Here is a 10,091-nt window from a genome sequence, read left to right on the forward strand (position 1 = left end):
TTCCAGCGTCAGCCGTGTTAATCTTCTTCTTATCGGTCTTATCTTAATCTGCTCGCATTGTTTGCTTATCTTATTCGAAGTAGCTCTATTACAAATCTATTATCTGCCTTCTGTCATTCAAGCTTCCGACTAAGCCACAGCCCGAGGAGCCTGAAGATGTTTTACATTGAACGCGCTCGTTAATCATTTTTGTTTTAAAGCATTTAATCAACCATTTATTTCAAATTTAACGTCAGGACACTTTCTTGAAATTCTCCAGAGCGTCTAATCTCCGGTTGTCAGGTTCTCATTCCTGGGCTGATAAATATCGTTTCAGAGCCTTTGGGTTTTAGAGACTGGTTATCCACAGATCACAGGTTTTCAATGCACACGCTAAAGCTTTGTTTTGTCGCGCACTCGGCGTAAAGGAGGTCACTTCAAGCACTCTGTCATCTCGGCCTGACCCGCGCGCAATAACGCAATTCAACGAAGGAAAATGAACCGAGGAGAAGTGACCCCTTACGAGCCGCTCTCTGCTGCCCTCGCTTAAGGGGGCGGTGACGGAGTGCGTGCGCGCGCGCGTGCACGCGAGGAGGGGGGTCGCTCAGTTAGTTTGTTGTGGCTTTAGTCGGTGTATCGTTTGCAGGTGATGCCAGGACTAGATAAGAGGTCGCTGATCCCTGCGCGCTGTCTAGACTCGGCTTGTGACTCAACCAGAGAAACTGGACTGAGCACAATTTACAGCAGATTTTTGCCCCCGAGATAGTAAATGACCACCGGCCAATTCCTGCCACATCACCGAGGGGGAAGCGGCGGCGATGGATGTGGACGATAAGACGAGCAGAGCCTCCAGGCTCCGGTCCAGGCCCGCGTGGCAACGTGTCCAGTGCAACTGAAACTCTCTCACTGCAACTCTGTTAATCTCTTCCTCAAACACAGACACAGAAGACTTGAATTTGCTTCCTATCACAGATTATCTGGTGGCGCTCCGATACGTGTTTGCGTTAGACCTCAGAATGTAATTCAATTAGTGCAGCCGATTCTTTTCCGTCGCACGTTAGCACTTAATCAAGAACAGCTGCACATTTCAAATAAATTACTACTATATTTCTATTTACTTCCAAAGCGAAGGGATAAATTAGAAAACGGACGGTTCGCCTGCGCAGACACTGGTAACGAACACACTTGTACTCAGCTTTTTTTTATTTTCATCAGTTAATACTCCCTTTACGAATCGTTTTCCTAACAATAAATAATATAACAATAATTTACTTTTTTGTCCGAGAAGCTCAAACAACCTTAAGATGCCCTTAAGATAAAATATTTTACAACACGAATAATTTGCAGATTATCATGCTCTGACCTTAAGACAAAGAGTCGCGCAGACTCGACAACGCAATAAATGTATCAAAAATTCTCATGTTAAAGAAACAAGACACAGAATGATCACAATGATTTTGCAGAAGTTGTTTCGACATGAAAATGTTTCCGACTGTGTTTCTGGGGAACGTTTGTTGTTGTATATCCACCGGGAGGTCTTCTGTACATCTTCCGTCTTCGCATCAAGTCATGCAACACATGTTGAGTTCCTGTCAATGGAATCTCCAACAGAAAACAACTTGGAGTCAGTCTGTGCCTCCTTTGTTCCATGTCCTCCACGTAAGAAATAAAAAAAAAAACAATCTCCTCTCTTGAGTCTGGGCGATGTGATGAACTGGTCACATGCAGGGGCCGGGATCATGCTGCAACTGTCCTTGCAGGAAGTGTAGTGGGGATCCAACAGGTCACAGGGGCCCCGTCTCACGTCTCCACTGGACTGGGTACCATACTGTTGGGGGTGTCCGGTAGCTGAGAGGACAAAGACGTCACGTCGCTGCCCGAGGAGTTCCCGAGAGATCCCGATTCAGAGAAAGACACCTGGAGAGAGGGAAACGGACAGAGACACTGTATAATAATTGTGCGTAAAAGTATCTCTGTGATGGATGGATGGATGGATGGATGGATGGATGGATGGATGGATGGATGGATGGATGGATGGATGGATGGATGGATGGATGGAGCACACACACCAGCTGTTGGAAGGCTGGCTGGTCCAGGTCGCTCTGCAGGGCAAACTCGCTCAGCGCCTTCCACGGAGGCTGGTAGGTCTGGACCTCCACCGGGTTCCCCTGCACGGTGCTCTCGTGTCGGATAGGACTCCCCGCCACCAGAGGCGTCCCAGTGAGGCCCTGCAGGTTCTGGCAAATGTTCAGAACTGATTTACGTTTGGTTCTCTGTCGCAGAAAAAAAAAACTGGAGCAAGGTCTGATTCTCTTCCTGTTTCTATTTTCATGTCTGATGCTGAACCTGTCACAACTAAAGCAGCAGCTCTTAGCACAACCTTGATCTATGTTCCGATAGTGCAAGGCCCGTCTCATAGATGCAGAGCAAGCCAAAGCAGCTGATCCATTATTCATTGGCTTGAAGTTTGAATACAGAATAACACTTGAGCCAAGTGGAAAGCTGGGGCCACGATCTCTTTTTATGAAGCTTCAAAAGTTTGGAGCAGAGTAAATAACAAGTAAACCATATGCAAAGTCAACCAAAATTCAATAAATTACTGTATAATTAAAACATAGTGAAGAGATGAATGCATGGCCTGTTTGGCATATTTTTCCTGCATTCAGATTTTTTATAATTTAAAATAATCTAAACAAATAAACTATCAAATGTAAGTAAATAAACAGACAACACAAACACAAATAACAAACAAACGATGATAGTAATCAAGCGGTCAAACTTACGAAGATGCTTACAGTCTTATCACTGTGCTGCTGCTGCTGGAGCTGCTTCATGAGGATCGACTTCTTTTTGTCTTTGCAGCGCTTGTTCTGGAACCAGACCCGGATCACCCTGGGGCTCAGGCCCGTCATCTCCACCAGCTGCTCCTTCATCAGCGCGTCCGGTCTCGGGTTCGCGTTATAGCAGGTCCGCAGCGTGTGGAGCTGCTTCTCGTTCAGCACCGTCCGGACCCGCGTCGTCTTCTCGGACTGTTTGTGGACGTGGTTCCGATGCGGGGCCTGCCGCACCGTCACCGGGTCTGCTGAGGACGAAGAAAAGACATCTGTCAGAGACCGTGAGAGGGCCCGAGACGGCCGGTCTGCAGCCGGTCTGCTGGGACGTTTTGTCTCGTGCAGGAAACGGGAAACATATTTTTTGATCCAGAGAAAAAGGTCTGTGTTTCACGGAGAAATCGTTGCTCGAGCATTTGGAGTTTTGAAGTTTACACTTCTTTCCATGCAAAAACAGAATCTGCTCCACACATCCCAACTCTCTAACGCATTACTGTCGTCTTACTAAGCTTAACGCACCCCCGCCCCCCCCCCCCCCCCCCCCCCCCCCCCAAAACACGAGGCCTATTTCATTCCGAACCCCTGTTTTAAACTGGGTTAGGTTCGACCGAACCCGCCCCCCGCTGGAGGCCCGCGTCGTTCGGCAGAGCTGCTTTGAACGGAGCGCTTAAAAGCAGGTAGTCGGAGAACATAACTCAAACGTTTGCTTTGTTCTACTTCTGTTGGCAGCAGCTCCAAGGATGACAGCTCGGCGCACGCACGAGCGTAAAACACGCACGCGAGTTAGTATTAATGAGAACAGCCACGAAATTAACTTCAATAAAAGTCCAGCACGCGCACACACAGACACACGCACACACGCCAAGGCCCAAATATTATGCTGTTTAAAAAAATAAAATTCTTGTATTTTCAAAATATTTATATTTGCGCATTTAGACAGATTTTCAACAAATTGTAACTTCTAAAATAATTCAAACAATTCAATACGTTTTTTAAGACCAGATAATTTTATATGATCTGTTTGGAACCTGATTATTTTAATATAATTTGCTCCTAAATATGAAATAATAATAATAATAATAATAATAATAATAATAATAATAATAATAATAATAATAATAATAATAATAATAATAATAATCCGACCTGCCAGGTGCAGCGCTCTGTTGGAGTGCATGTGTCCGGGGCTGATGGGGCTTCCTGCCGAGCTCCTCTCCAGCAGCAGGCTGTGGTCCGCCCGGCACAGCAGCTCGTCTTCCCGCAAAGAGAACTCGTCCCCCGGCAGCAGCTGCCTGCTGCACACCGAGCAGCGAAAGCACTCGATGTGGTAGACGTTGTCCCGGGCTCTCATCACCAAGTCGCTGCTGCTGAATCCCAGGTTGCATTTTGCGCATTTTATTCCAAACAGCCTGGAACATTTAGGAGCAAGAATTAAAACTAGGAAGAACTAAAGTTGGGAATGATGCGTTCAAAAAAGCTGATGAATTCCGACTAAAAGTAAGAAATTTAAATCCTATTTTATAGATAGCAAACGTGTGTTTTTTTCTATTTATATGAACAATAAATAATTTAGACTACATTTAACTTTTGTTTGTTTCTGTGTCTAGATTTGATTAATTTCAGGTTTCACAGCCGGAGGGTAAACGTCTCCTACCTTACATAATCTCGTTTGCAGTAGGTTTTGCCGTCCCGGACGAAACAAGTGCAGGTCTCATCCAGGTACTGGCTGCACTCGGCGCACTTCAGGCAGGCTGCGTGCCACTCCAGGTCGGGAGAGACTCTCAGAATGTACTGGTCATGGATCTGACTTCCACATCCCACACACATCGCGAATCCTGGCTTCTCTGCAAAACAAGAGCGGACGCGTTAGAGCCGCGCAGAGACGAACACAGGAGCATTTGTTGTGGTCGGCGTCTCGTGAGCGTCCACTTTTCCGCGCTCTGTTCCGACTGCTGCGGTTATGTAACCGGACGAGTCTGAATTGTTTGCCTCTGAACAGTGAAAACGTGTCTTAATACACACATTAGTTTAGGAAGCGGCGCCTTGAAGCCCGCAATCGCACTGCGACGACAACGCAATCTGCCAATCGAAACTCCTGCGACTCCTACTTACTTTTGGAATGATCCCCCATATCACCCAAGAAAGAAGAGCTGAAAATAATATCCACCATACAGGAAGGGCGACGGGGTCTACGGCGAGGCAGAAAAGATGAGGAGACGACTGGTCCTTCGGATGCCTCCCTGATAACTTGTGTCTCCTCGGACTGGAGGGAGGGGGGTCAGCAGCAGGCTGCAGGGTCCCACACGCTGTCCCTCTGACGTCATCACGCCGACGCCGGACTCTCCAATCGGCCCGCGGCTGCTGTCAACCTGTAGAAAATCAATCCAGGCTTTATTTATGGATGACAAGACCCAGATGTTGATATTTTGTTTCTTCGAACAAAGACGCGAAAGCAAAAAAGATGAAGTGAACATTTAAACGAAAACGAATCAGATTAAAAGTTGCAAATAAATTACTAAGTTAAAGAGGATGAATGCTGTCACATCTGGCAGCGTTTCTACTTGATTTACCACATTTATTAAACAGTGGCCACATTTCTTGGTCACACTCTGAAGAGCTTGATCTTATTTATATTACAAGTGGTCACATAAAGACATAGTTCGTGCTTTTTTTTATTGTTTATTGAGTTCCGTTTATTATTTTCTACGCCAAAATTATTCTTTTCTCTGCAATTTCAAGTTTTTAGATCAGCGCATTTTTTGTCAAAACCAAACTTCATTTTTTTTTTTCAGATTAAAGCCAAAATGAAAAATGATTTGACTTTGTTGGACCGCTGGCGGCCTCAGCTGCTCAGATCTGCTCGAGAGCGTCATCTACCGGAGGAAAACTACAACTGCAGAAGCGTCTGGTTCTAAGACGTGCTGAGCACAAACTAGCCTGGACCAAGAGAAGCAGCTGACACCTAGTTAAATATTACTTTTATTTCGTGTTTCATGAAGATGTTGAAAATAAAGACGAGCTAATTTACAACTTTAGAATTAATCAAAGGGATTTCAACATGTACGAGAACAGGAATGCTTTATTTGCACTTATTGGACAGAAACATTGATGACTGTACATCATGTCTCATAATTATCTGTTTCACAAATAGAGATTGACATAAATGTAAGGCAGTGAATGGCAGGTGTTGGCCCCGCCCACTTCTAGCTGCACTGAATAGAACAAAAGTCCTCACACCTGATTCTGATATATAAAGTAAATGTGCTTTATTTGGCTCATGTTGGTTTTGATTAAGGTGCATAATTATTCTCCCAGTACGACTGAACTCACTGCATCATTCAGTCTTATTACCTTATTACCATTCTTATTGTGCTTCGGACCTTGGAGAGTTTATTTCAGCTGTAACAGCCTGAGCCTCTGCCACTAAGGATCCATAAGAGCTGCATAAGAACCCCACATGCGGCCTTTAAAGACTCTCCTCCCTGGAGCGTCTGCTGAGTGGACCCAGCTACTGTTTCAGACACATCCCTAGACCCGTGCGTCGGGAGCACGAGGCCGATGTATAAGCTGAAGTAGAAGCTGTTCTTTAGAAAAAACTACAATAATAACGTCTGACTCTGTTATGCTTCTCCCACTGGACACAATCGTCTGGCTGCCGCTGCAGGTCAAAGGTCGTTCATCTACAGTATTCTCCTCTGAACCCGACATGTCACATGGAACATCATTGTTTGTGACCTGTTAATAACCGCTAGACGGAGCCGGGCCGTGCTGCCTGTCACTCCGGCCTAAAAGCCTCCCAGTAGAATCTCTAATCACAACTTGATGGGGCCCATTAACCTCATGAAAAATAGATGCGTGACTGAAATCATCCACTTAAACTTTGGCAAGAGCCAAATGTCCTTGTTTGGAATTCAGAGGGGCTTTCCTGGGCTGCATTACTGAACTTTGCACATTCTCCTGAATGTTTCAGGGTTCCATGGCACTCTGCCTCTATTGTCAGCCTATAAGTAATTTACTGCGACCATCCCCACAAACTCCCTGAGCTGGACTCAGATGGAGGTTGGCCCACGTTTGTTTATGTCACCGGTGGATTCTCTTATTTTATTCTTCATCTGTAAAGCTCCATACATTCAGTACATCCATAGGTTCTGCAGCTGCTGCAGGAACGAGATGTTTGGAGAAGCGAGGCATCCTGGGACGAGCTGGATCTGCCCCACCCCAACAGATCCCCGGTGGCTCACCTGGAGGTCAGATCCCCCCCGAGCTGCTGTAAAACCATCACACCTGAAGCTGCTGCAGGAATCTGACCGAAGTCTCGAAGCAGCTTCGTGATCAGTTACAGAAGCTTGCACCTAATCAATAATAATGGCAAATAATATAATTATGTAGAGCTAGTTGTAAATGGTAAACATTTTTAACCTCCATGATTCATTCATCCCTCAGACACCTTAGAACTTCCTGAGAGGCGTGTATTAGATTTAAAGCTGCAGATGGTTTGTCTCTAAGTGCAACGCCGCGTCCAACGCTCGTGCTCAGTCAGCAAAAATTGAAATTAATCTACGCACTCAGGTCAGGGCACATTATAAATGTGTAAACACACACCGCCGATCATTTCAGAGTGAGCCGAACAGGTCAAGTGCTGCTGTGGAGGCGCGGCTGCAGAACGCTGCATTATTAAGCGGCGCTCCGCAGTTTTCCGGTGACGGTGCGGCGCCCGCGCGGATCCGGAGCCGCGCGCGCGTCCGCGAGGGCGGAGGAGAAGGACCTCGCATCCTCAGTCAAGCGCGGCTCATCTGAGAGGGGAACCATGTTGCAGATTCATAATTCATCATTCAGAGTTAATGCAGTATTCACATGATAATTAGTATTAATTTTTGATTGGCGCCTCAGGGCAGCGCTGCATTGTTGGGCTGAAGAAGCGCTGCCATTATTACCTCATTAGTGTAACTGTCAGCTGCCTGTTTTATCTTACAAAAGCTTCTCTTGTATTTTATTATCAGCATCCGTCATGTTGCTTATTAGTGGCTTCAACAAGAGGCCGTGTCACTTAAATGAACAAAGCAGCGCCTCTGTTTGGACCAGTCACAACAAAACTGTCACTCGGCGTCTGACGCGTCGGCGCATGACGCGTCTTCACTGAGCGTTGATCTGCCTTTCTGTTTCTGGATATTTGAAGGATGTATATATTTTTTTCATGTATGTGCCAGTCAACAGCCCAAATATTTTGTGATTGCAGCTTCTCAAGTTTTTGAGAAAAACCAGAGGATTTTTCATATTTTTTTATGAAAAACTAAATCACTAAATATATAATCTTATATAATAATCTGAATATCTTGCTGTTCATTCATGTTTTTCTACGTGGACGCCAGCGTTGCCTTCCGTCCGCTGTGGCTCCCGTGCAGCTGATTCCCCCTGTTGTGCCACGGTCCGCGTGTTTTGTAAAGCACCGTGTTCCCGTGTTCTCACACCTGAGGGGAGCGTCTCTGTGTGAAGGAAGCGGTCTCAGCATCACTTTGGGGCATTTCATTAACAGGACAGCAGGTGCGCGTCTCCCCGACCCGCTCCCTGCGCCAGCTGTGCGGCTGCGAGCACGCGGCGCCGCCGTGGCGGGCGGCCAGAGCTCGGCTCGGCTCGGCGACTGGAGACTGGAGACTGCTGCCTTGCTGAGCGAACCTGTGCGCGCAGCTCGATGCTGAGGGCGAAGGGGCTGCGCCGTTGTTTGGCTCCGTCTCTCGAGTGAAAAGAAGGGCCCGGTTGGATTGACAGCGCCTTTCGTGCTGTATTATCCGGCCTGGCTTTTAACTCCAGGAGAACTGTGTTCACAAATTGATGCTCTGCTCCTCTGGGGCTGCAGCTGAAACATTAAATTGTACTGAAATATTCATACGTGAGTGCATTTAGCTGAGAGCAATTGATGTGTGTGACTCCCCAGAAGCCAGATGGAATTCTTGCAGGGCCCCCGCAAGAAGCTGGCAGACACCCGAGCTCCGGCCGGGACGGGGAATGTGATTTAGTGGAGGCCACTGGACTCGCGGGCAGAGACGCGGGTGAGGAGTGTGACGAGCCGTTTAGCGGCTTAAAGGAATAGATGAAATGGAAAAGCGGGTCAGCGGCTCGGTGACCCCGCACCGCCGGCAGGAGGCCAAGAGGGAGAGTGGTCAGTTGTCAAGCGGGATTAGAGCTTCACGTCACATTGATTAGCATTAGAATTAAGATGTAAACAGTTCTTCCTGATTCAGTCCGCATCATGTGAACTGAGTGAGTACGTGTCCAGGACGGACGCCGGCGCCATGACGCCTCCCTGTGGACTCTGCCTTTCACTCAAACGTTTCCTAACTCAGCAGCTCATGCGTGGCCTCACACTTCCACCTCGGAGTTAATTGAGATGCTGTGCAGATTAGGTTATCCAGCTCCTTGAAGCACAAACGGATGCGGAGTCCCGCCCCCAGAGGAATCGGTCGGTCGCGTGCTCGTGTTTGTCTTACTTTTCATTTCATTGGGGGCTGAAGTGATTGAGGCCCATCGCCCACTTCTCCTCTTTTGACCCACTTCTGTACAGAGGAGCTCAACAAGCGTGAGGTGGGAGGGTTCCAGAACCTAACCCTACATGACCGAGCGAAACAAAACCCTCTGTCGCCATGACAACAGCCTCCTGAGTGGATTTCTTCCACCAAGTGACCCTCTGGATCCAGTGCACTTAAGAAGTATGTTTCAAAACGAGAACCTGAGAAGCTTTTTAAAAAGTGATGTATAATTCATTTGTATTTTTCTGGAGGAGTCCTGTCCTGTGCGAGACGTGTTCTGAATCTGTCAGGACGCAGCAGCGATGCAACTGTACTCACAACATCTATCTGTTCTCAATGAGGCTGACCTCCTTTTAAACATGTGCCCAGCTGTTCGGTGCCACAGGCCACATCCTCAACGCCGTCCACGCGAGCACAGCAAATCACGCTCATAAGCATGAATCAGTACCAGCCACTTATCACGCTGTGTTTTTTGACCACATAACATCAACTGCGTCGACTTGGTTGCGCTTAAAGTCCTTCTTATGGAGAGCTTGTCATCCATTTGCATGACGAGTGTTGTAAATGAGGCGAACCTGATCCAGATGCAGGACAGAGGCCTCAGTACTCAGGTTGATACCTGGAATGGAGGACATCATCTAAATACGACACGTTCAAACAGGAGTGTTTCTTTTCCAGTTCATTTACTTTACTACAAATCAGAGGAAATGCTGCTTTAGATCTAATTTAATATCACAAAATTAGTTACATGATCATT

General features: G+C 46.9%; 1 protein-coding gene across 5 annotated transcripts; it reads right to left on the bottom strand.

Moving 5' to 3' along the window:
- Nucleotides 1–1,170: 1,170 nt before the first annotated feature.
- Nucleotides 1,171–5,063, bottom strand: LOC114852214 (insulin gene enhancer protein ISL-3). 5 transcript variants are annotated; one of them, XM_055507534.1, is made up of 6 exons: nt 4,923–5,063; nt 4,470–4,654; nt 3,957–4,219; nt 2,763–3,061; nt 2,049–2,216; nt 1,171–1,896 (listed from the first exon to the last, which is right to left on the bottom strand). In XM_055507534.1, exons 2-6 carry the CDS (start codon nt 4,523–4,525, stop codon nt 1,780–1,782), a joined length of 903 nt encoding a protein of 300 aa, XP_055363509.1. In that variant the 5' UTR covers nt 4,526–4,654; nt 4,923–5,063; the 3' UTR covers nt 1,171–1,779. The 5 variants fall into 5 exon arrangements, with proteins under 5 accessions (XP_055363509.1, XP_029000293.1, XP_029000290.1 ...); XM_029144460.3 differs by having other exon boundaries at nt 2,775–3,058; nt 4,465–4,654; nt 4,923–5,057; XM_029144457.3 differs by having other exon boundaries at nt 2,763–3,058; nt 4,465–4,654; nt 4,923–5,057.
- Between the last annotated feature and the right edge of the window lie 5,028 nt (nt 5,064–10,091).

This window comes from Betta splendens, chromosome 3 (assembly GCF_900634795.4).
Source record: "Betta splendens chromosome 3, fBetSpl5.4, whole genome shotgun sequence".
In the NCBI taxonomy this organism is placed as follows: Eukaryota; Metazoa; Chordata; class Actinopteri; order Anabantiformes; family Osphronemidae; genus Betta; species Betta splendens.

Coding starts and splice junctions, on each gene's coding strand:
- LOC114852214 (XM_029144456.3), bottom strand. CDS start 4,980: ATGGTGGATATTATTTTCAGCTCTTCTTTCTTGGGTGATATGGGGGAT. Junction 4,220..4,464: donor TGCAAACGAGATTATGTAAG/GTAGGAGACGTT, acceptor TAAATGTTCCAG/GCTGTTTGGAATAAAATGCG. Junction 1,897..2,048: donor AGCCAGCCTTCCAACAGCTG/GTGTGTGTGCTC, acceptor CCCTCTCTCCAG/GTGTCTTTCTCTGAATCGGG.